The sequence below is a fragment of the Mobula hypostoma genome, chromosome 8 (assembly GCF_963921235.1).
Source record: "Mobula hypostoma chromosome 8, sMobHyp1.1, whole genome shotgun sequence".
Taxonomy (NCBI): domain Eukaryota; kingdom Metazoa; phylum Chordata; class Chondrichthyes; order Myliobatiformes; family Myliobatidae; genus Mobula; species Mobula hypostoma.
The window spans coordinates 91,765,186-91,789,152 of record NC_086104.1 but is presented as its reverse complement, the minus strand read 5'-3'; the positions used below and the strand labels follow the sequence as shown (position 1 = coordinate 91,789,152).

The following is a 23,967-nucleotide window of genomic DNA, read 5'->3' as shown; positions in this document are numbered from 1 at the left end:
GAGAGGAGTGGGGGGTTGGGGAGGGATGGGGAGAGGGGTGTTTGGGGAGTGATGGGGAGAGGAGGGGGGTTCTGGGGAGGGATGGGGAAAGCAGAGGGGGTCTGGGGAGGAATGGGGAGAGCAGAGGGGATCTGGGGAGGGATGGGGACAGGAGAGGGGGCTTGGGGAGGGATGGGGAGAGGAGATGGGGGTTGGGGAGGGATGGGGAGAGCAGAGGCGTGTTGGGGAGGGATTGGGAGAGCAGAGGGGGGTTGGGGAGGGATGGGGAGAGGAGATGGGGGTTGGGGAGGGATAGGGAGAGCAGAGGTGTGTTGGGGAGGGATGGGGAGAGCAGAGGGGGGTTGGGGAGGGATGGGGAGAGGAGAGGGTGGTTGTTGAGGGATGGAGAGGGTGGGTTGGGGAGGGATGGGAAGAGCAGAGGGGGTTGGGGAGGGATCGGGAGAGGAGGGGGGGTTTGGGAGGGATGGGGAGAGGAGTGGAGGTTGGGGTGGGATGGGGAGAGGGGGATTGGGTTGGGATGGGGAGAGGAGTGGGGGGTTGGGGAGGGATGGGGAGAGGGGTGTTTGGGGAGTGATGGGGAGAGGAGGGGGGTTCTGGGGAGGGATGGGGAGAGCAGAGGGGGTCTGGGGAGGAATGGGGAGAGCAGAGGGGATCTGGGGAGGGATGGGGACAGGAGAGGGGGCTTGGGGAGGGATGGGGAGTGGAGATGGGGGTTGGGGAGGGATGGGGAGAGCAGAGGCGTGTTGGGGAGGGATTGGGAGAGCAGAGGGGGGTTGGGGAGGGATGGGGAGAGGAGAGGGGGTTGGGGTGGGATGGGGAAAGAAGTGGGGGATTGTGGAGGGATGGGGAGAGCAGAGGGGGGTTGGGGAGGGATGGCGAGAGGAGGGGGGTTGGGGAGGGATGGGGAGAGTAGAGGCGGGTTGGGGAGTAATGGGGAGAGCAGAGGGTGGTTGTGGAGGTATGAGAAGACGAGAGGGTGGTTGGGGAGGGATGGAGGGGGGGGGGTTGGGGAGGGATCAGGAGAGCAGAGGGGGTTGGGGAGGGATGGAGAGAGCAGAGTGGGGTTGGGGAGGGATGGCGAGAGCAGAGGGGGGTTGGGGAGAGGAGGGTGGTTTGGGGAGGGATGGGGAGAGCAGAGGGGGTCTGGGGAGGGATGGGGAGAGCAGAGGGGGTCTGGGAGGAATGGGGAGAGCAGAGGGGGTCTGGGAGGAATGGGGAGAGCAGAGGGGGTCTGGAGAGGGATGGGGAGAGCAGAGGGAGTTTGGGGAGGGATGGGGTGAACAGAGAGGGGTTGGGGAGGGATGGGGAGAGCAGAGGGGGGTTGGTGAGTGATGGGGAGAGCAGAGGGGGGTTGGGGAGAGGAGGGTGGTTTGGGGAGGGATGGGGAGAGCAGAGGGGGTTTGGGGAGGGATGGGGAGAGCAGAGGGGGTCTGGGAGGAATGGGGAGAGCAGAGGGGCTCTGGAGAGGGATGGGGAGAGCAGAGGGAGTTTGGGGAGGGATGGGGTGAACAGAGAGGGGTTGGGGAGGGATGGGGAGAGCAGAGGGGGGTTGGTGAGTGATGGGGAGAGGAGATGGGGTTGGGGAGGAATGGGGAGAGGGGCGTTGGGCAGGGATGGGGAGAGGAGAGGGTGGTTGGGGAGGGATGGGGAGAGGAGAGGGGTTTGGGGATGGATGGGGGGAGGAGAGGGGGTTGGGGATGGATGGAGAGAGGAGAAGGGGTTGGGGAGGGTTGGGGAGAGGAGGGTGGTTTGGGGAGGGATGGGGAGAGCAGAGGGGGTCTGGGGAGGGATGGGGAGAGCAGAGTGGGTCTGGGGAGGGATGGGGAGAGCAGAGGGGGTCTGGGGAGGGATGGGGAGAGCAAAGGGAGTTTGGGGAGGGATGGGGAGAGCAGAGAGGGGTTGGGGAGGGATAGGGAGAGCAGAGGGTGTCTGGGGAGGGATGGGGAGAGCAGAGGGGGGTTGGGGAGTGATGGGGAGAGGAGAGGGGGGTTGGGGAGGGATGGGGAGAGGGGGGTTGGGCAGGGATGAGGAGTGGAGAGGGTGGTTGGGGAGGGATGGGGAGAGGAGAGGGGTTTGGGGAAGGATGGGGGAGGAGAGGGGGTTGGGGATGGATGGAGAGAGGAGAAGCGGTTGGGGAGGGATGCGAAGAGCAGAGGGGGGTTGGGGAGGGATGGGCAGAGGAGATGGGGGTTGGGGAGTGATGGGGAGAAGAGAGGGATTGGAGATGGATGGGGGAGGAGAGGGGGTTGGGGATGGATGGAGAGAGGAGAAGGGGTTGGGAAGGGATGCGGAGAGCAGAGGGGGTGTTGGGGAGGGATGGGGAGAGCAGAGGGGGGTTGAGGAGGGATGGGGAGAAGAGCTGGGGGTTGGGGAGAGGAGAGGGGGTTGGGGTGGGATGGGGAGAGGGGTTTGGGCGGGGTGGGATGGTGAGAAGGGGGTTGGGCGGAATGGGGAGAGGAGAGGGGTTGGGGTGGGATGGGGAGAGGGGTTTGGGGTGAGATGGGGAGAGGAGAGGGGTTTGGGGAGGGATGGGGAGAGGAGAGGGGGTCTGGGGAGGGATGGGGAGAGCAGAGGGGGTTTGGGGAGGGATGGGGAGAGTAGAGGGGGGTTGGGGAGGGATGGGGAGAGTGGGGTTGGGCGGGATGGGCAGAGCAGATTGGGATTGGGGAGGGATGGGGAGAGCAGAGGGGTGTTGGGGAGGGATGGGGAGAGCAGAGGGGGTTTGGGGAGAGGGGGGTTGGGGAGTGATGGGGAGAGCGGGGTTGGGGAAGGGTGGGGAGAGGAGATGGGGGTTGGGGAGGGATGGGGACAAGAGAGGGGGTTGGGGAGGGATGGGGAGGTCAGAGGGGGGTTGGGGAGGGATGGGGCGAGCATAGGGGGGTTGGGGAGTGATGGGTAGAGCGGGGTTGGGGAAGGATGGGGAGAGGGGTGTTAGGGAAGGGTGGGGAGAGGAGATGGGGTCTGGGGAGGGATGGGGAGAGGAGAGGGCGGTTGGGGAGGGATGGGGAGAGCAGAAGGGGTTGGGGAGGGATGAGTGTGATGGGGAGAGGAGAAGGGTGTTGGGGAGGGATGGGGAGGGGGTTTGGGGAGTGATGGGGAGGGGGTTTGGGGAGTGATGGGGAGAGGAGAGGGTGTTGGGGAAGGATGGGGAGAGGAGAGGGGGGTTGTGGAGGGATCAGAAGAGGACAGGGTGGTTGGGAAGGGATGGAGAGAGTGGGGTTGGGGAGGGATGGGGAGAGCAGAGGGGGTTGGGGAGGGATGGGGCGAGCAGAGGGGGATTGGGGAGGGATGGGGAGCGGAGAGGGGGGTTTGGGAGGGATGGGGAGAGGTGTTGGGGGTTGGGGAGGGATGGGGTGAGGGGTGTTTGGTGAGTGATGGGGAGAGGAGGGGGGTCTGGGGAGGGATGGGGAGAGCAGAGGGTGTCTGGACAGAGCAGAGGGGATCTGGGGAGGGATGGGGAGAGCAGAGAGGGTCTGGGGAAGGATGTGGAGAGCAGAGGTTGTTTGGGGAGGGATGGGGAGAGGAGAGGGGGGTTGGGGAGTGATGGGGAGAGGAGAGGGGGGTTGGGGAGGGATGGGGAGAGGGGGGTTGGGCAGGGATGAGGAGTGGAGAGGGTGGTTGGGGAGGGATGGGGAGAGGAGAGGGGTTTGGGGAAGGATGGGGGAGGAGAGGGGGTTGGGGATGGATGGAGAGAGGAGAAGCGGTTGGGGAGGGATGCGGAGAGCAGAGGGGGGTTGGGGAGGGATGGGGAGAGCAGAGGGGGGTTGAGGAGGGATGGGGAGAGGAGCTGGGGGTTGGGGAGAGGAGAGGGGGTTGGGGTGGGATGGGGAGAGGGGTTTGGGCGGGGTGGGATGGGGAGAAGGGGGTTGGGCGGAATGGGGAGAGGAGAGGGGTTGGGGTGGGATGGGGAGAGGGGTTTGGGGTGAGATGGGGAGAGGAGAGGGGTTTGGGGAGGGATGGGGAGAGGAGAGGGGGTCTGGGGAGGGATGGGGAGAGCAGAGGGGGTTTGGGGAGGGATGGGGAGAGTGGGGTTGGGCGGGATGGGCAGAGCAGAGTGGGATTGGGGAGGGATGGGGAGAGCAGAGGGGTGTTGGGGAGGGATGGGGAGAGCAGAGGGGGTTTGGGGAGAGGGGGGTTGGGGAGTGATGGGGGGAGCGGGGTTGGGGAAGGGTGGGGAGAGGAGATGGGGGTTGGGGAGGGATGGGGACAAGAGAGGGGGTTGGGGAGGGATGGGGAGGTCAGAGGGGGGTTGGGGAGGGATGGGGCGAGCATAGGGGGGTTGGGGAGTGATGGGTAGAGCGGGGTTGGGGAAGGATGGGGAGAGGGGTGTTAGGGAAGGGTGGGGAGAGGAGATGGGGTCTGGGGAGGGATGGGGAGAGGAGAGGGCGGTTGGGGAGGGATGGGGAGAGCAGAAGGGGTTTGGGAGGGATGAGTGTGATGGGGAGAGGAGAAGGGTGTTGGGGAGGGATGGGGAGGGGGTTTGGGGAGTGATGGGGAGGGGGTTTGGGGAGTGATGGGGAGAGGAGAGGGTGTTGGGGAAGGATGGGGAGAGGAGAGGGGGGTTGTGGAGGGATCGGAAGAGGAGAGGGTGGTTGGGAAGGGATGGAGAGAGTGGGGTTGGGGAGGGATGGGGAGAGCAGAGGGGGTTGGGGAGGGATGGGGCGAGCAGAGGGTGATTGGGGAGGGATGGGGAGCGGAGAGGGGGGTTTGGGAGGGATGGGGAGAGGTGTGGGGGGTTGGGGAGGGATGGGGTGAGGGGTGTTTGGTGAGTGATGGGGAGAGGAGGGGGGTCTGGGGAGGGATGGGGAGAGCAGAGGGTGTCTGGAGAGAGCAGAGGGGATCTGGGGAGGGATGGGGAGAGCAGAGAGGGTCTGGGGAAGGATGTGGAGAGCAGAGGTTGTTTGGGGAGGGATGGGGAGAGGAGAGGGGGGTTGGGGAGGGATGGGGAGAGGAGAGGGAGGTTGGGGAGTGATGGGGAGAGGAGAGGGGGGTTGGGGAGGGATGGGGAGAGGGGGGTTCGGCGGGGATGGGGAGAGGAGAGGGTGGTTGGGGAGGGATGGGGAGAGGGGGCTTCAGGAGGGATGGGGAGAGGTGAGGGGGTTGGGGAGGGATGGGGAGAGCAGAGGGGATCTGGGGAGGGATGAGGAGAGCAGAGGGGATCTGGGGACGGATGGGGAGAGCAGAGGGGGTCTGTGGAGGGATGGGGAGAGAAGAGGGGGTCTGGGGAGGGATGGGGAGAGCAGAGGTTGTTTGGGGAGGGATGGGGAGAGGAGAGGGGGGTTGGGGAGTAATGGGGAGAGGAGAGGGGGGTTGGGGAGGGATGGGGAGAGGGGGGTTGGGCGGGGATGGGGAGAGGAGAGGGTGGTTGGGGAGGGATGGGGAGAGGGGGCTTCAGGAGGGATGGGGAGAGGTGAGGGGGTTGGGGAGGGATGGGGAGAGCAGAGGGGATCTGGGGAGGGATGGGGAGAGCAGAGGGGTTCTGGGGAGGGATGGGGAGAGCAGAGGGGGTCTGTGGAGGGATGGGGAGAGCAGAGGGGGTCTGGGGAGAGCAGAGGGGGTCTGGGGAGGGATGAGGAGAGCAGAGGGAGTTTGGGGAGGGATGGGGAGAGCAGAGAGGGGTTGGGGAGGGATGGGGAGAGCAGAGGGGGTCTGGGGGGATGGGGAGAGCAGAGGGGGGTTTCGGAGTGATGGGGAGAGGAGAGGAGGGTTGGGGAGTGATGGGGAGAGGGGGGTTGGGGAAGTGTAGGGAGAGGAGATGGGGGTTGGGGAGGGATGGGGACAGGAGAGGGGGTTGGGGAGGGATGGGGAGGTCAGAGGAGGGTTGGGGAGGGCTGGGGAGAGCAGAGGGGGGTTGGGGAGTGATGGGTAGAGCGGCGTTGGGGAGAGATGGGGAGAGGGGGGTTGGGGAAGGGTGGGGAGAGGAGATGGGGTTTGGGGAGGGATGGGGAGAGGGGAGGGCGGTTGGGGACGGATGGGGTGAGCAGAAGGGGTTGGGGAGGGATGGGTGTGATGGGGAGAGGAGAAGGGTGTTGGGGAGGGATGGGGAGAGGAGACGGGGGTTGGGGAGAGGAGAGGGGGTTGGGGTGGGATGGGGAGAGTGCCGTTGGGCGGGGTGGGATGGGGAGAAGGGGGTTGGGCGGGATGGGGAGAGGAGTGGGGGTTGGGGAGGAATGGGGATAAGGGGGTTGTGCAGGATGGGGAGAGGAGACGGGTTGGCGTGGGATGGGGAGAGGGGTTTGGGGTTAGATGGGGAGAGCAGAGGGGATCTGGGGAGGGATGGGGAGAGGAGATGGGGTTTGGGGAGGGATGGGGAGAGGAGATGGGGTTTGGGGAGGGATGGGGAGAGCAGAGGAGTGTTGGGGAGGCATAGGGAGAGCAGAGGGGGGTTGGGGAGGGATGGGGGTTGGGGAGGGATAGGGAGATCAGAGGCGTGTTGGGGAGGCATGGGGAGAGCAGAGGGGGATTGGGGAGGGATGGGGAGAGCAGAGGGGGATTGGGGAGGGATGGGGAAAGCAGAGGGGGGTTGGGGAGGGATGGCGAGGGGACGGGGGAAGAGGAGGGATGGGGAGAGTAGAGGGGGGTTGGGGAGTGATGGGGAGAGCGGGGTTGGGGAGTGATGGGGTGAGGGGGGTTGGGGAGGGATGGGGAGAGGGGGGCTGGGGAAGGGTGTGGAGAGGAGATGGGTTTGGGAAGAGGAGAGGGGGTTGGGGAGGGATGGGGAGAGGAGAGGGGGTTGGGGATGGTTGGGGACTGCAGAGGGTGGTTGCGAGGGCTGGGGAGAGGAGACGGGGGTTGGGGAGGGATGGAGAGAGGAGAAGGGGTTGGGGAGGGATGCGGAGAGCAGAGGGGGGGTTGCGGAGGGATGGGGAGCGCAGAGGGGGATTGGGGAGGGATGGGGAGAGGAGATGGGGGTTGGGGAGGGATGGGGAGAGGAGAAGGGGTTGGGGAGGAATGGGGAGAGGAGAGGGTGTTTAGGGAGGGATGGAGAGAGGAGGGTTGGGGAGGGATGGGGAGAGCAGAGAGGGACTGGGGAGGGATGGGGAGAGCAGAGGGGGTCTGGGGAGGGATGGGGAGAGCAGAGGGGGTCTGGGGACGGATGGGGAGAGCAGAGGGGGGTTGGGGAGGGATGGGGAGAGCAGAGGGGGTCTGGGGAGGGATGGGCAGAGCAGAGGGGGTTTGGGGAGGGATGGGGAGAGCAGAGGGGGTTGGGAAGGGATGGGGAGAGGGGAGGGGTTTGGGGAGGGATGGGGAGAGCACAGGGGGTTTGGGGAGGGATGGGGAGAGGAGAGGGGGGTTGGGGAGGGATGGGGAGCGGAGAGGGTGTTGGGGAGAGGAGTGGGTGTGGGGAGGGATGGGGAGAGGAGAGGGGGTTGAGGAGGGAAGGGGAGAGGAGAGGGTGGTTGGGGAGGGATGGGGAGAGGAGAGGGGGGTTGGGGAGAGGAGAGGGGGTTGGTGTGGGATGGGGAGAGGGGGGTTGGGCGGGGTGGGATGGGGAGAAGTGGGTTGGGCGGGATGGGGAGAGGAGTGGGGGTTGGGGAGGAATGGGGATAAGGGGGTTGGGCGGGATGGGGAGAGGAGAGGGGGTTGGGGAGGAATGGGGAGAGGAGAGGGGTTGGGGTGGGATGGGGAGAGGGGTTTGGGGTGAGATGGGGAGAGGAGAGGGGTTTGGGGAGGGATGGGGAGAGGAGAGGGGGATTGGGGAGGGATGGGGAGAGCAGAGGGTGGTTGTGGAGGGTTTGAAGAGGAGGGGGTGGATGGAGAGGGATGGAAAGAGGGGGGTTGGGAAGGGATGGGGAGAGCAGAGGGGGCTGGGGAGGGATGGGGAGAGCAGAGGGGGTCTGGGGAGGGATGGGGAGAGTAGAGGGGGTTTGGGCAGGGATGGGGAGAGGGGGGTTGGGCGGGATGGGCAGAGCAGAATGGGATTGGGGAGGGATGGGGAGAGCAGAGGAGTGTTGGGGAGGGATGGGGAGAGCAGAGGGGGTTTGGGGAGAGGGTGGTTGGGGAGTGATGGGGAGAGGGGGGTTGGGGAAGGGTGGGGAGAGGAGATGGGGGTTGGGGAGGGATGGGGACAAGAAAGGGGGTTGCGGAGGGATGGGGAGGTCAGAGGGGGGTTGGGGAGGGATGGGGCGAGCATAGTGGGGCTGGGGAGTGATGGGTAGTGCGGGGTTGGGGAAGGATGGGGAGAGGGGGGTTGCGGAAGGGTGGGGAGAGGAGATGGGGTCTGGGGAGGGATGGGGAGAGGAGAGGGCGGTTGGGGAGGGATGGGGAGAGCAGAAGGGGTTGGGGAGGGATGGGTGTGATGGGGAGAGGAGAAGGGTGTTGGGGAGGGATGGGGAGCGGGTTTGGTGAGTGATGGGGACAGGGGTGTTGGGGAGTGTTGGGGAGAGGAGAGGCTGTTGGGGAAGGATGGGGAGAGGAGAGGGGGGTTGTGGAGGGATCGGAAGAGGAGAGGGTGGTTGTTGAGGGATGGAGAGGGGGGGTTGGGGAGGGATGGGGAGAGCAGAGGGGGTTGGGGAGGGATGGGGAGAGGAGAGGGGGGTTTGGGAGGGATGGGGAGAGGAGTGGGGGTTGGGGTGGGATGGGGAGAGGGGGATTGGGTTGGGATGGGGAGAGGAGTGGGGGGTTGGGGAGGGATGGGGAGAGGGGTGTTTGGGGAGTGATGGCGAGAGGAGGGGGGTTCTGGGGAGGGATGGGGAGAGCAGAGGGGGTCTGGGGAGGAATGGGGAGAGCAGAGGGGATCTGGGGAGGGACGGGGAGAGCAGAGGGGGTCTGGGGATGGTTGGGTAGAGCAGATAGGGTCTGGGGAGGGATGGGGAGAGCAGAGGGTGTTTGAGGAGGGATGGGGAGAGCAAAGTGGGGTTTAGGAGTGATGGGAACAGGAGAGGGGCTTGGGGAGGGATGGGGAGAGGTGATGGGGGTTGGGGAGGGATGGGGAGAGCAGAGGCGTGTTGGGGAGGGATTGGGAGAACAGAGGGGGGTTGGGGAGGGATGGGGAGAGGAGATGGGGGTTGGGAGGGATTGGGAGAGCAGAGGTGTGTTAGGGAGGGATGGGGAGAGGAGATGGGGGTTGGGAAGGGTTGGGGAGAGGAGAGGGGGTTGGTGTGGGATGGGGAGAGAAGAGGGGGATTGTGGAGGGATGGGGAGAGCAGAGGGGGGTTGGGGAGGGATGGCGAGAGGAGGGGGGGTTGGGGAGTGATGGGGAGTGTAGAGGGGGTTGGGGAGTGATGGGGAGAGCAGAGGGTGGTTGTGGAGGGATGAGAAGACGAGAGGGTGGTTGGGGAGGGATGGAGAGAGGGGGGTTGGGGAGGGATCGGGAGAGCAGAGGGGGTTGGGGAGTGATGGGGAGTGTAGAGGGGGTTGGGGAGTGATGGGGAGAGCAGAGGGTGGTTGTGGAGGGATGAGAAGACGAGAGGGTGGTTGGGGAGGGATGGAGAGAGGGGGGTTGGGGAGGGATCGGGAGAGCAGAGGGGGTTGGGGAGGGATGGGGAGAGCAGAGTGGGGTTGGGGAGGGATGGCGAGAGCAGAGGGGGGTTGGGGAGAGGAGGGTGGTTTGGGGAGGGATGGGGAGAGCAGAGGGGGTCTGGGGAGGGATAGGGAGAGCAGAGGGGATCTGGGGAGGGATGGGGAGAGCAGAGGGGGTCTGGGAGGAATGGGGAGAGCAGTGGGGGTCTGGAGAGGGATGGGGAGAGCAGAGGGAGTTTGGGGAGGGATGGGGTGAGCAGAGAGGGGTTGGGGAGGGATGGGGAGAGCAGAGGGGGGTTGGTGAGTGATGGGGAGAGGAGATGGGGTTGGGGAGGGATGGGGAGAGGGGCGTTGGGCAGGGATGGGGAGAGGAGAGGGTGGTTGGGGAGGGATGGGGAGAGGAGAGGGGTTGGGGATGGATGGGGGAGGAGAGGGGGTTGGAGATGGATGGAGAGAGGAGAAGGGGTTGGGGAGGGTTGGGGAGAGGAGGGTGGTTTGGGGAGGGATGGGGAGAGCAGAAGGGGTCTGGGGAGGGTTGGGGAGAGCAGAGGGGGTCTGGGGAGGGATGGGGAGAGCAGAGGGGGTCTGGGGAGGGATGGGGAGAGCAGAGGGCGTCTGGGGAGGGATGGGGAGAGCAGAGGGAGTTTGGGGAGGGATGGGGAGAGCAGAGAGGGGTTGGGGAGGGATGCGGAGAGCAGAGTGTGTCTGGGGAGGGATGGGGAGAGCAGAGGGGGGTTGGGGAGTGATGGGGAGAGGAGAGGGGGGTTGGGGAGGGATGGGGAGAGGGGGGTTGGGCAGGGATGGGGAGTGGAGAGGGTGGTTGGGGAGGGATGGGGAGAGGAGAGGGGTTTGGGGAAGGATGGGGGAGGAGAGGGGGTTGGGGATGGATGGAGAGAGGAGAAGGGATTGGGGAGGGATGCGGAGAGCAGAGGGGGGTTGGGGAGGGATGGGCAGAGGAGATGGGGGTTGGGGAGTGATGGGGAGAGGAGAGGGGTTTGGGGATGGATGGGGGGAGGAGAGGGGGTTGGGGATGGATGGAGAGAGGAGAAGGGGTTGGGAAGGGATGCAGAGAGCAGAGGGGGTGTTGGGGAGGGATGGGGAGAGCAGAGGGGGGTTGAGGAGGGATGGGGAGAGGAGACGGGGGTTGGGGAGAGGAGAGGGGGTTGGGGTGGGATGGGGAGAGGGGGGTTGGGCGGGGTGGGATGGGGAGAAGGGGGTTGGGCGGGATGGGGAGAGGAGTGGGGGTTGGGGAGGAATGGGGATAAGGGTGTTGGGCGGGATGGGGAGAGGAGAGGGGGTTGGGGAGGAATGGGGAGAGGAGAGGGGTTGGGGTGGGATGGGGAGAGGGTTTTGGGGTGAGATGGGGAGAGGAGAGGGGTTTGGGGAGCGATGGGGAGTGGAGAGGGGGATTGGGGAGGGATGGGGAGAGCAGAGGGTGGTTGTGGAGGGTTTGAAGAGGAGGGGGTGGATGGAGAGGGATGGAAAGAGGGGGGTTGGGGAGGGATGGGGAGAGCAGAGGGGGCTGGGGAGGGATGGGGAGAGCAGAGGGGGTCTGGGGAGGGATGGGGAGAGCAGAGGGGGTTTGGGGAGGGATGGGGAGAGTAGAGGGGGGTTGGGGAGGGATGGGGAGAGGGGGTTTGGGCGGGATGGGCAGAGCAGAGTGGGATTGGGGAGGGATGGGGAGAGCAGAGGGGTGTTGGGGAGGGATGGGGAGAGCAGAGGGGGTTTGGGGAGAGGGGGGTTGGGGAGTGATGGGGAGAGCGGGGTTGGGGAAGGGTGGGGAGAGGAGACGGGGGTTGGGGAGGGATGGGGAGGTCAGAGGGGGGTTGGGGAGGGATGGGGCGAGCATAGGTGGGTTGGGGAGTGATGGGTAGAGCGGGGTTGGGGAAGGATGGGGAGAGGGGGGTTGGGGAAGGGTGGGGAGAGGAGATGGGGTCTGGGGAGGAATGGGGAGAGGAGAGGGCGGTTGGGGAGGGATGGGGCGAGCAGAAGGGGTTGGGGAAGGATGGGTGTGATGGGGAGAGGAGAAGGGTGATGGGGAGAGGAGAAGGGTGTTGGGGAGGGATGGGGATGGGGTTTGGGGAGTGATGGGGGTGGGGGTTTGGGGAGTGATGGGGAGAGGAGAGGGTGTTGGGGAAGGATGGGGACAGGAGAGGTGGGTTGTGGAGGGATCGGAAGAGGAGAGGGTGGTTGGGGAGGGATGGAGAGAGTGGGGTTGGGGAGGGATGGGGAGAGCAGCGGGGGTTGGGGAGGGATGGGGAGAGCAGAGGGGGATTGGGGAGGGATGGGGAGCGGAGAGGGGGGTTTGGGAGGGATGGGGAGAGCAGAGGGGGTCTGGGGAGAGCAGAGGGGTTCTGGGGACGGATGGGGAAAGCAGAGTGGTTCTGGGGAGGGATGGGGAGAGGAGAGGGGGGTTGGGGAGGGATGGGGAGAGGAGAGGGAGGTTGGGGAGTGATGGGGAGAGGAGAGGGGGGTTGGGGAGGGATGGGGAGAGGGGGGTTGGGCGGGGATGGGGAGAGGAGAGGGTGGTTGGGGAGGGATGGGGAGAGTGGGCTTCAGGAGGGATGGGGAGAGGTGAGGGGGTTGGGGAGGGATGGGGAGAGCAGAGGGGATCTGGGGAGGGATGGGGAGAGCAGAGGCGGTCTGGGGAGGGATGGGGAGAGCAGAGGGGGTCTGGGGAGGGATGGGGAGAGCAGAGGGAGTTTGGGGAGGGATGTGGAGAGCAGAGAGGGGTTGGGGAGGGATGGGGAGAGCAGAGGGCGTCTGGGGGGATGGGGAGAGCAGAGGGGGGTTTCGGAGTGATGGGGAGAGGAGAGGAGGGTTGGGGAGTGATGGGGAGAGGGGCGTTGGGGAAGTGTGGGGAGAGGAGATGGGGGTTGGGGAGGGATGGGGACAGGAGAGGGGGTTGGGGAGGGATGGGGAAGTCAGAGAAGGGTTGGGGAGGGATGGGGAGAGCAGAGGGGGGTTGGGGAGTGATGGGTAGAGCGGCGTTGGGGAGAGATGGGGAGAGGGAGGTTGGGGAAGGGTGGGGAGAGGAGATGGGGTTTGTGGAGGGATGGGGAGAGGAGAGGGCGGTTGGGGAGGGATGGGGTGAGCAGAAGGGGTTGGGGAGGGATGGGTGTGATGGGGAGAGGAGAAGGGTGTTGGGGAGGGATGGGGAGAGGAGACAGGGGTTGGGGAGAGGAGAGGGGGTTGGGGTGGGATGGGGAGAGTGGGGTTGGGCGGGGTGGGATGGGGAGAAGGGGGTTGGGCGGGGTGGGATGGGGAGAAGGGGGTTGGGCGGGATGGGGAGAGGAGTGGGGGTTGGGGAGGAATGGGGATAAGGGGGTTTGGCAGGATGGGGAGAGGAGATGGGTTGGGGTGGGATGGGGAGAGGGGTTTGGGGTGAGATGGGGAGAGGAGAGGGGTTTAGGGAGGGATGGGGAGAGGAGAGGGGGATTGAGGAGGGATGGGGAGAGCAGAGGGTGGTTGTGGAGGGTTTGAAGAGGAGAGGGTGGATGGAGAGGGATGGAAAAGGGGGGTTGGGGAGGGATGGGGAGAGCAGAGGGGGCTGGGGAGGGATGGGGAGAGCAGCGGGGGTCTGGGGAGGGATGGGGAGAGCAGAAGGGGTTTGGGGAGGGATGGGGAGAGTAGAGGGGGGTTGGTGAGTGATGGGGAGAGGAGAGCGGGTTTGGGGAGGGATGGGGAGAGGGGATTTGGGCAGGGATCGGGAGAGGGGGGTTGGGCAGGCATGGGGAGAGAAGAGGGGGTTGGGGAGGGATGGGGAGAGGGGGGTTGGGCGGGATGGGCAGAGCAGAGTGGGATTGGGGAGGGATGGGGAGAGCAGAGGGGTGTTGGGGAGGGATGGGGAGAGCAGAGGGGGGTTGGGGAGTGATGGGTAGAGCGGCGTTGGGGAGAGATGGGGAGAGGGGGGTTGGGGAAGGGTGGGGAGAGGAGATGGGGTTTGTGGAGGGATGGGGAGAGGAGAGGGCGGTTGGGGAGGGATGGGGTGAGCAGAAGGGGTTGGGGAGGGATGGGTGTGATGGGGAGAGGAGAAGGGTGTTGGGGAGGGATGGGTGTGATGGGGAGAGGAGAAGGGTGTTGGGGAGGGATGGGGAGAGGAGACAGGGGTTGGGGAGAGGAGAGGGGTTTGGGGTGGGATGGGGAGAGTGGGGTTGGGCGGGGTGGGATGGGGAGAAGGGGGTTGGGCGGGATGGGGAGAAGAGAGGGTGGTTGGGGAGGGATGGGGAGAGTGGGCTTCAGGAGGGATGGGGAGAGGTGAGGGGGTTGGGGAGGGATGGGGAGAGCAGAGGGGATCTGGGGAGGGATGGGGAGAGCAGAGGGGATCTGGGGAGGGATGGGGAGAGCAGAGGCGGTCTGGGGAGGGATGGGGAGAGCAGAGGGGGTCTGGGGAGGGATGGGGAGAGCAGAGGGAGTTTGGGGAGGGTTGTGGAGAGCAGAGCGGGGTTGGTGAGGGATGGGGAGAGCAGAGGGCGTCTGGGGGGATGGGGAGAGCAGAGGGGGGTTTCGGAGTGATGGGGAGAGGAGAGGAGGGTTGGGGAGTGATGGGGAGAGGGGGGTTGGGGAAGTGTGGGGAGAGGAGATGGGGGTTGGGGAGGGATGGGGACAGGAGAGGGGGTTGGGGAGGGATGGGGAGGTCAGAGGAGGGTTGAGGAGGGATGGGGAGAGCAGAGGGGGGTTGGGGAGTGATGGGTAGAGCGGCGTTGGGGAGAGATGGGGAGAGGGGGGTTGGGGAAGGGTGGGGAGAGGAGATGGGGTTTGTGGAGGGATGGGGAGAGGAGAGGGCGGTTGGGGAGGGATGGGGTGAGCAGAAGGGGTTGGGGAGGGATGGGTGTGATGGGGAGAGGAGAAGGGTGTTGGGGAGGGATGGGGAGAGGAGACAGGGGTTGGGGAGAGGAGAGGGGGTTGGGGTGGGATGGGGAGAGTGGGGTTGGGCGGGGTGGGATGGGGAGAAGGGGGTTGGGCGGGGTGGGATGGGGAGAAGGGGGTTGGGCGGGATGGGGAGAGGAGTGGGGGTTGGGGAGGAATGGGGATAAGGGGGTTTGGCAGGATGGGGAGAGGAGATGGGTTGGGGTGGGATGGGGAGAGGGGTTTGGGGTGAGATGGGGAGAGGAGAGGGGTTTAGGGAGGGATGGGGAGAGGAGAGGGGGATTGAGGAGGGATGGGGAGAGCAGAGGGTGGTTGTGGAGGGTTTGAAGAGGAGAGGGTGGATGGAGAGGGATGGAAAAGGGGGGTCGGGGAGGGATGGGGAGAGCAGAGGGGGCTGGGGAGGAATGGGGAGAGCAGCGGGGGTCTGGGGAGGGATGGGGAGAGCAGAAGGGGTTTGGGGAGGGATGGGGAGAGTAGATGGGGGTTGGTGAGTGATGGGGAGAGGAGAGCGGGTTTGGGGAGGGATGGGGAGAGGGGATTTGGGCAGGGATCGGGAGAGGGGGGTTGGGCAGGCATGGGGAGAGAAGAGGGGGTTGGGGAGGGATGGGGAGAGGGGGGTTGGGCGGGATGGGCAGAGCAGAGTGGGATTGGGGAGGGATGGGGAGAGCAGAGGGGTGTTGGGGAGGGATGGGGAGAGCAGAGGGGGGTTGGGGAGTGATGGGTAGAGCGGCGTTGGGGAGAGATGGGGAGAGGGGTGTTGGGGAAGGGTGGGGAGAGGAGATGGGGTTTGGGGAGGGATGGGGAGAGGAGAGGGCGGTTGGGGAGGGATGGGGTGAGCAGAAGGGGTTGGGGAGGGATGGGTGTGATGGGGAGAGGAGAAGGGTGTTGGGGAGGGATGGGGAGAGGAGTGGGGGTTGGGGAGGAATGGGGATAAGGGGGTTTGGCAGGATGGGGAGAGGAGATGGGTTGGGGTGGGATGGGGAGAGGGGTTTGGGGTGAGATGGGGAGAGGAGAGGGGTTTAGGGAGGGATGGGGAGAGGAGAGGGGGATTGAGGAGGGATGGGGAGAGCAGAGGGTGGTTGTGGAGGGTTTGAAGAGGAGAGGGTGGATGGAGAGGGATGGAAAAGGGGGGTTGGGGAGGGATGGGGAGAGCAGAGGGGGCTGGGGAGGGATGGGGAGAGCAGCGGGGGTCTGGGGAGGGATGGGGAGAGCAGAAGGGGTTTGGGGAGGGATGGGGAGAGTAGAGGGGGGTTGGTGAGTGATGGGGAGAGGAGAGCGGGTTTGGGGAGGGATGGGGAGAGGGGATTTGGGCAGGGATCGGGAGAGGGGGGTTGGGCAGGCATGGGGAGAGAAGAGGGGGTTGGGGAGGGATGGGGAGAGGGGGGTTGGGCGGGATGGGCAGAGCAGAGTGGGATTGGGGAGGGATGGGGAGAGCAGAGGGGTGTTGGGGAGGGATGGGGAGAGCAGAGGGGGGTTGGGGAGTGATGGGTAGAGCGGCGTTGGGGAGAGATGGGGAGAGGGGGGTTGGGGAAGGGTGGGGAGAGGAGATGGGGTTTGTGGAGGGATGGGGAGAGGAGAGGGCGGTTGGGGAGGGATGGGGTGAGCAGAAGGGGTTGGGGAGGGATGGGTGTGATGGGGAGAGGAGAAGGGTGTTGGGGAGGGATGGGGAGAGGAGACAGGGGTTGGGGAGAGGAGAGGGGTTTGGGGTGGGATGGGGAGAGTGGGGTTGGGCGGGGTGGGATGGGGAGAAGGGGGTTGGGCGGGATGGGGAGAGGAGAGGGTGGTTGGGGAGGGATGGGGAGAGTGGGCTTCAGGAGGGATGGGGAGAGGTGAGGGGGTTGGGGAGGGATGGGGAGAGCAGAGGGGATCTGGGGAGGGATGGAGAGAGCAGAGGGGATCTGGGGAGGGATGGGGAGAGCAGAGGCGGTCTGGGGAGGGATGGGGAGAGCAGAGGGGGTCTGGGGAGGGATGGGGAGAGCAGAGGGAGTTTGGGGAGGGATGTGGAGAGCAGAGAGGGGTTGGTGAGGGATGGGGAGAGCAGAGGGCGTCTGGGGGGATGGGGAGAGCAGAGGGGGGTTTCGGAGTGATGGGGAGAGGAGAGGAGGGTTGGGGAGTGATGGGGAGAGGGGGGTTGGGGAAGTGTGGGGAGAGGAGATGGGGGTTGGGGAGGGATGGGGACAGGAGAGGGGGTTGGGGAGGGATGGGGAGGTCAGAGGAGGGTTGAGGAGGGATGGGGAGAGCAGAGGGGGGTTGGGGAGTGATGGGTAGAGCGGCGTTGGGGAGAGATGGGGAGAGGGGGGTTGGGGAAGGGTGGGGAGAGGAGATGGGGTTTGTGGAGGGATGGGGAGAGGAGAGGGCGGTTGGGGAGGGATGGGGTGAGCAGAAGGGGTTGGGGAGGGATGGGTGTGATGGGGAGAGGAGAAGGGTGTTGGGGAGGGATGGGGAGAGGAGACAGGGGTTGGGGAGAGGAGAGGGGGTTGGGGTGGGATGGGGAGAGTGGGGTTGGGCGGGGTGGGATGGGGAGAAGGGGGTTGGGCGGGGTGGGATGGGGAGAAGGGGGTTGGGCGGGATGGGGAGAGGAGTGGGGGTTGGGGAGGAATGGGGATAAGGGGGTTTGGCAGGATGGGGAGAGGAGATGGGTTGGGGTGGGATGGGGAGAGGGGTTTGGGGTGAGATGGGGAGAGGAGAGGGGTTTAGGGAGGGATGGGGAGAGGAGAGGGGGATTGAGGAGGGATGGGGAGAGCAGAGGGTGGTTGTGGAGGGTTTGAAGAGGAGAGGGTGGATGGAGAGGGATGGAAAAGGGGGGTTGGGGAGGGATGGGGAGAGCAGAGGGGGCTGGGGAGGAATGGGGAGAGCAGCGGGGGTCTGGGGAGGGATGGGGAGAGCAGAAGGGGTTTGGGGAGGGATGGGGAGAGTAGATGGGGGTTGGTGAGTGATGGGGAGAGGAGAGCGGGTTTGGGGAGGGATGGGGAGAGGGGATTTGGGCAGGGATCGGGAGAGGGGGGTTGGGCAGGCATGGGGAGAGAAGAGGGGGTTGGGGAGGGATGGGGAGAGGGGGGTTGGGCGGGATGGGCAGAGCAGAGTGGGATTGGGGAGGGATGGGGAGAGCAGAGGGGTGTTGGGGAGGGATGGGGAGAGCAGAGGGGGGTTGGGGAGTGATGGGTAGAGCGGCGTTGGGGAGAGATGGGGAGAGGGGTGTTGGGGAAGGGTGGGGAGAGGAGATGGGGTTTGGGGAGGGATGGGGAGAGGAGAGGGCGGTTGGGGAGGGATGGGGTGAGCAGAAGGGGTTGGGGAGGGATGGGTGTGATGGGGAGAGGAGAATGGTGTTGGGGAGGGATGGGGAGAGGAGACGGGGGTTGGGGAGAGGAGAGGGGGTTGGATTGGGATGGGGAGAGTGGGGTTGGGCGGGATGGGGAGAGGAGTGGGGGTTGGGGAGGAATGGGGATAAGGGGGTTTGGCAGGATGGGGAGAGGAGATGGGTTGGGGTGGGATGGGGAGAGGGGTTTGGGGTGAGATGGGGAGAGGAGAGGGGTTTAGGGAGGGATGGGGAGAGCAGAGGGGGTCTGGGGAGGGATGGGGAGAGCAGAGGGGGTTTGGGGAGGGATGGGGAGAGCAGAGGGGGGTTGGGGAGGGATGGGGAGAGGAGAGGGGGTTGGGGAGGGATGGGGAGAGCACAGGGGGTTTGGGGAGGGATGGGGAGAGGAGGGGGGGTTGGGGAGGGATGGGGAACGGAGAGGGTGTTGGGGAGAGGAGTGGGTGTGGGGAGGGATGGGGAGAGGAGAGGGGGTTGAGGAGGGAAGGGGAGAGGAGAGGGTGGTTGGGGAGGGATGGGGAGAGGAGAGGGGGGTTGGGGAGTGATGGAGAGAGGAGAGGGGGGTTGGGGAGGGATGGGGAGAGGCGAATGGGGTTGGGGAGGGATGGGGAGAGGTGGGTTGGGGAGGGATGGGGAGAGGGGAGTTGGGCAGGAATGGGGAGAGGAGAGGGGGTTGGGGAGGGTTGGGGAGTGATGGGGAGGGGTGGTTGGGGAGGGATGGGGAGAGGGGGATGGGTAGGGATGGGTAGAGGGTGTTGGGGAGGGATGGGGAGAGGGAGGTTGGGGAGGGATTGGTAGAGGGGGGTTGGGGAGGGATGGGGAGAGGGATGGAGAGAGCGGAGAGAGGGACGGGGAATGGAGAGAGAGGGACCGGGAGTGGAGAGAGATGGGGAGAGGAATGGGGAGAGGTGAGAGAAGGATGGGGAAAGGAGAAAGAGGGTTGGGGAGAAGGGAGAGAGGGATGGAGAGGGGGAGGGAGGGATGGACGGGCAGAGGAGAGAGAGGGAGGGAGAGAGGGGAGAGAGGAGAGAGGGAGAGGAGAGTGGAGAGAGGGACGGGGAGAGAGGGTGGAGGGGAGAGAGGGAGGGGAGAGGGGAGAGAGGGTCGGGGAGAGGGGAGAGAGGGTCGGGGAGAGCAGAGAGAGGGATGGGGAGAGCAGAGAGAGGGACTGGGAGTGGAGAGAGAGGGACAGGGAGAGGAATGGGGAGAGTTGAGAGAAGGATGGGGATAGGAGAAAGAGGGTTGGGGAGAAGGGAGAGAGGGACGGAGAGGGGGAGGGAGGGATGGGCAGAGGAGAGAGGGGGGAGGAGAGCAGAGAGAGGGATGGGGAGAGGAGAGAGGGGAGAGGTTAGAGAGGGAGAGGAGAGTGGAGAGAGGGACAGGGAAAGAGGGGAGAGCAGAGAGAGGGATGGGGAGAGGAGAGAGGGACGGGGAGAGGAGAGAGGGGAGAGCGGAGAGAGGGAGGGGAGAGTGGAGAGATGGTCATGGAGAGTGGAGAGAGGGACGGGGAGAGCGGAGAGAGAGGGATGGGGAGAGGGGAGAGGGGGATGGGGAGAGTAGAGAGATGGTCATGCAGAGTGGAGAGTGGGACGGGGAGAGTGGAGAGATGGTCATGGAGAGAGGGAGGGGAGAGTAGAGATGGGGACGGGGAGAGGAGAGAGGGACGGGGAGAGGAGAGAGCGGGGGCGGGGAGAGTGAAGAGATGGTCATGGAGAGTGGAGAGAGGGATGGGGAGAGTAGAGAGGGGGATGGGGAGAGTAGAGAAGGGGATGGGGAGAGCGGAGAGATGGTCATGGAAAGTGGAGAGAGGGACGGGGAGAGGGGAGAGGGGGACGGGGAGAGCGGAGAGATGGTCATGGAGAGCGGAGTGAGGGACAGGGAGAGTAGAGAGGGGGACGGCTAGAGTAGAGAGAGGGACGGGGAGAGCGGAGAGAGGGACGGGGAGAGTAGAGAGGGGGGACGGGGAGAGCGGAGAGATGGTCATGGAGAGTGGAGAGAAGGTTGGAGAGAGTGGAGAGAGGGGGATGGGGAGAGCGGAGAGATGGTCATGGAGAGTGGAGAGAGGGACGGGGAGAGGGGAGAGGGGGACGGGGAGAGCGGAGAGATGGTCATGGAGAGCGGAGTGAGGGACGGGGAGAGTAGAGAGGGGGATGGGGAGAGTAGAGAGGGGGACGGGGAGAACGGAGAGATGGTCATGGAGAGTGGAGAGCGGGAGGGGAGAGCAGAGAGATGGTCATGGAGAGTGGAGAGAGGGACGGGGAGAGCGGAGAGAGAGGGACGGGGAGAGTGGAGAGATGGTCATGGAGAGTGGAGAGAGGGACGGGGAGAGTGGAGAGAGAGGGAGGGGAGAGCGGAGAGATGGTCATGGAGAGCGGAGAGAGGGATGGGAAGAGCGGAGAGAGGGACGGGAAGAGCGGAGAGATGGTTATGGAGAGCGGAGAGAGGGATGGGAAGAGCGGAGAGAGGGACGGGAAGAGCAGAGAGGGGGACGGGGAGAGTAGAGAGGGGGACGGGGAGAGTAGAGAGGGGGACAGGGAGAGCGGAGAGATGATCATGGAGAGTGGAGAGAGGGACGGGGAGAGTAGAGAGAGGGATGGGGAGAGGAGAGAGGGGGGTGGGGAAAGGAGAGAGGGGGACGGGGAGAGGGGAGAGAGGGATGGGGAGAGGGGAGAGATGGTCATGGAGAGTGGAGAGAAGGACTGGGAGAGGGGAGAGAGGGAGAGAAAGAGAGAAGGGTATGGAGAGAAAGTGAAGGACATGGAGGGAGAGAGAAGCTCTTGCTCCTTTCTCATTTTCCCACTCCCCAGACTATAATGCAATTACATCCCATGTGATATCTGTCCTTTCCTTTGAATCAGGCATTGAACCCTAGTTTTGTCACTTTGCTTGCACAGTGCAGCAGCTTTAAAGAAACAGCCGCAGCAGTAGATGTTCGACAATGCATGCCAAGTTCCAAGTATTGCTTGGCGTTCTCCCCTCATTTGATGGGAATCCCTTGGAGTGCTACAGTTAAAAAAGTGTTGCCTTCTCCAACACTCCTCCACTCTCAAACACAAGGGATTCTGCAGATGCTGGAAATCTTAAGCAACACACACAAAATGCTGGAGGAACTCAGCAGGTTCAGGCAGAATCTATGGAGAGGAATAAATAGTTAACATTTCCTGAGGAAGGGCCTTGGCCCAAAATGTTGACTGTAGGTGTTGCCAGCATGGTGATTGTGTTACTCCTCTCAACTGACGTGGAAGATGTGCGATTCAAAGAATATTTCCCCTTGTAGAATTGGCAAGCCTGTCTTCGCACAGCAGAACAACATTCAAATATTGCACGGCTTGAATTCTCATTGTAGTTCATTCAGATTATTTTGTGCTCATTTTATAGTTCATAAAGACCTTTACTATTTGCTGAAATAAATAGAGCTACCACTGCTTTGGAGACAATGATACCATAATTAACCATATGTCAGTGCTGTAAAACAGAATCAAACTCCTACGTTACACACTGCCAATATTATCGATCATGGTATCACAAGGATTGGGGGTCTGTTTGAAGGCAGACTGCAGAAACAGCTCCAGGACACACATGCAAAATCAGCTGGCTTTTTTGCCTACAGTTGATCAAATCGACAAGGACTGCAGCAACGACCTACTTGCAAACCACCAACCCCCTTTCCTTTAACAATTTGGCTTATGCAAGGCCATGCAAAAAAGGAGCTTCAATCATTTCCATCTTTATGTGAACTCCCAACAGCCTCTGCTAACACACATACTCATACAAACATACCCACACACTCAGACTCACACCCTCACACACACACACAAACACACAGGAACAACACCCACAGAATGCTGGAGAAACTCAGCATATCAGACAGCATCCATGGAGAGGAATAAACAGCTGATGTTTTTTCCAGCCAAGACACTTCATCAGGACTTGGATCTCCGCCTGAAAAGTTGACTGTTTATTCCTCTCCATGGATGCCACCTGGCCTGCTGAGATCTTCCAGCAATTTGTGTATGTTCCTCTGGATTTTCAGCATCTACAGAATCCCTTGTGTTTAACAGGCATACACACACCAGATGCATCATAAGCACACATAGGACGAGTCTCTCTCTGTCTCTCTCTCTCTCTCTCTCTCTCTCTCTCACACACACACACGTTCCTATAGCAGGGGATATTAAAAACAAGAGTGCATACATTTAAGGTGTGTGGATGGTTTTTTAAGGGGGAACTAGAGGAAGAGTTTTTACTTAAACAGAGGGCCATTGATATGTGGAACTCACAGCCTGAGGAGATGGTGCAGTTGGACATAATGACCACCTTTCAGAAAGGCTTAGAAGAATATGGACCTAATATAGTCAAACGGGGATTAGAGGAGACTGGCAAAAAGTTGGGCATGGATGTGATGGGCTGAACGGCCTTTTCCTGTACCGTACAGCATGACAAAAATAATGTACATAGATGCAAAAGGCAGCACACAGATCTAGAGTTACAGGCACACACACACACACACACAGGTGTTCGCCCAGTCTTACGGAAAGATGCAGACACACGAAGGGAGGCACACAGGACCGTCAGATACGACTCACTACAGCGGCAGGATTTCTCAAATCCCCGCACGCACAACAGCCACGGCGGGGCTTCGGTTACAAACCAGCCGGGGCGCTTATTTGTGAAGCAGAACTCATCCCCCTGCTCTGCAGTGTCCGGGAAATGATGCGTGGCCCCGAGTTACTGTGTGGAATGTGGAATGTATACGTGTGTGGGTGTCTATATAACCGCGCTGCTTCACATTCTTCGCTTACAACATTTTGCTTTAAATGCACGGCAGCCTTCTCTCCCTCCTACCTCACCTTCCTCGTTTAATAACCCTGCCGAATGCCCCTCTCAGTCCGTGGGGTTGTTGGACGAGCCTTCTTACACTCAGGAGTCCCTCCGGGAGGTGTGAGCCGCATGATAAGGCAGCGGGACTGCTGCATTGTGAAAGGGAAGCCACCACATCGCCTGTCCTGACGCCCGCACCTCCGGAGCAGCCTATCCCGCTGACCGCAGCTCGCAACCCCGCAGACCCTCCGGAGGTCTCCGGCTACAACCTGCACACTTTGGCGGGAGGCGTCAAATGGTGTATCTATACATATAAATATGTACAGGTAAACATGAGTGTCTGTGTGCCGAAAGAACACGGGTGCGCAGACATACCGATACATATACGTATGTTTACATAGCCGTGCGTACAAACCGTGTTAAATTAGTGTGAGTACACACACACACACACACACACACACACACACACACACATCATACACGCATGTAGGTCACATAATATACTTATAACGCATTTTGTTTATAAATTCATGTTTGCATTAGTATAAAGTGCATTCATGTATAATTAAATGTGCACGTGAGTGTTGCCATGTATAAAACACTGGATGTGTGTCTGTTCGGTATGTGCGTGAGTCTGTGTATGTGTGTGAGATTGTGTAAAGGTGTGCATACGGCAATGCCCAAGCGTGTGTGTGTGTGTGTGTGTGAGAGAGAGAGAGAGAAAGAGAGAAAGAGAAGGCGTGTGATAAAGTGCGATAGACTTTTCCCCTTTCCCGCCCCGTTGACACGTACTAACGTTGGTTAAGGTTGTTTTGGGGGGCTCTCACCATCAAATTGGAGTAACCGGCGACCCAGTCACGATGTATTTCCACCACCCCCTAACATCCAGTAAGGCACGTTTCTTTAAAAGTTCTCCCACTCTAGAATTGAGTCTCCCCGCTCACCAGGCAGTCCAGAGGCATAGTGTGCGTCCAGAACTCCAGACCCAAGTGCAATGCTTCCACAGTTCTGCTGCCCACCGGTTTAGACGGTCCGGATACAGAACTGCCGCCGGGTTTTAACTCGCACAATCCTTTCGACAGTCCGGCTACCGGCGATGTAGGGAGGGGGGTTCTTCTTGACCCATGTTTGCAGTATGAGGCTGTCTCTGCTCACGTTGTTTGTGGATATTCGCCCAGCTTCCTCTGTGCACACGGCCGCCGTGCCTGTTCGCTCCTTTATAGTAACAATTCAGCTGCACCGGTTTTCAGGCACACGGAAAATGCCAGTTCCTTGTTATGTGGGCAACATTTATCGGTGCAGCTTTCTTTACCCGCGGAAACCACTGCAACTGAGGGGGAGGGGGAGGGGGAGGGGGAGCAGGTTCGCCCACATCTGAGCAGATTTCCGCATTGTTCGGCTCCTGTGCCTTGGCGGACAGTTCAGCTCTACTCCCCTCCCTCCCAACGCCTTACCCCGGGAAAATGATTGCTTTCAGCCACTGGGAGTTTCCCCGAGAATGA

The 23,967-nt window shown here is 63.0% G+C and overlaps 1 protein-coding gene across 2 annotated transcripts in view; it reads right to left on the bottom strand.

Moving 5' to 3' along the window:
• The window catches only part of LOC134350169 (synapse differentiation-inducing gene protein 1), a 178,107-nt gene extending 154,376 nt beyond the window's left edge, over positions 1 to 23,731 (bottom strand). For both annotated transcript variants that reach the window (XM_063055137.1, XM_063055136.1), the window contains exon 1: positions 23,410 to 23,731. Coding sequence is in view for 1 of the 2 variants with exons in the window: in XM_063055136.1 (XP_062911206.1) it covers positions 23,410 to 23,427 (18 nt within the window). In the remaining variant the exon portion in view is untranslated. The remainder of the gene's footprint in view (positions 1 to 23,409) is intronic.
• Positions 23,732 to 23,967: the final 236 nt, after the last annotated feature.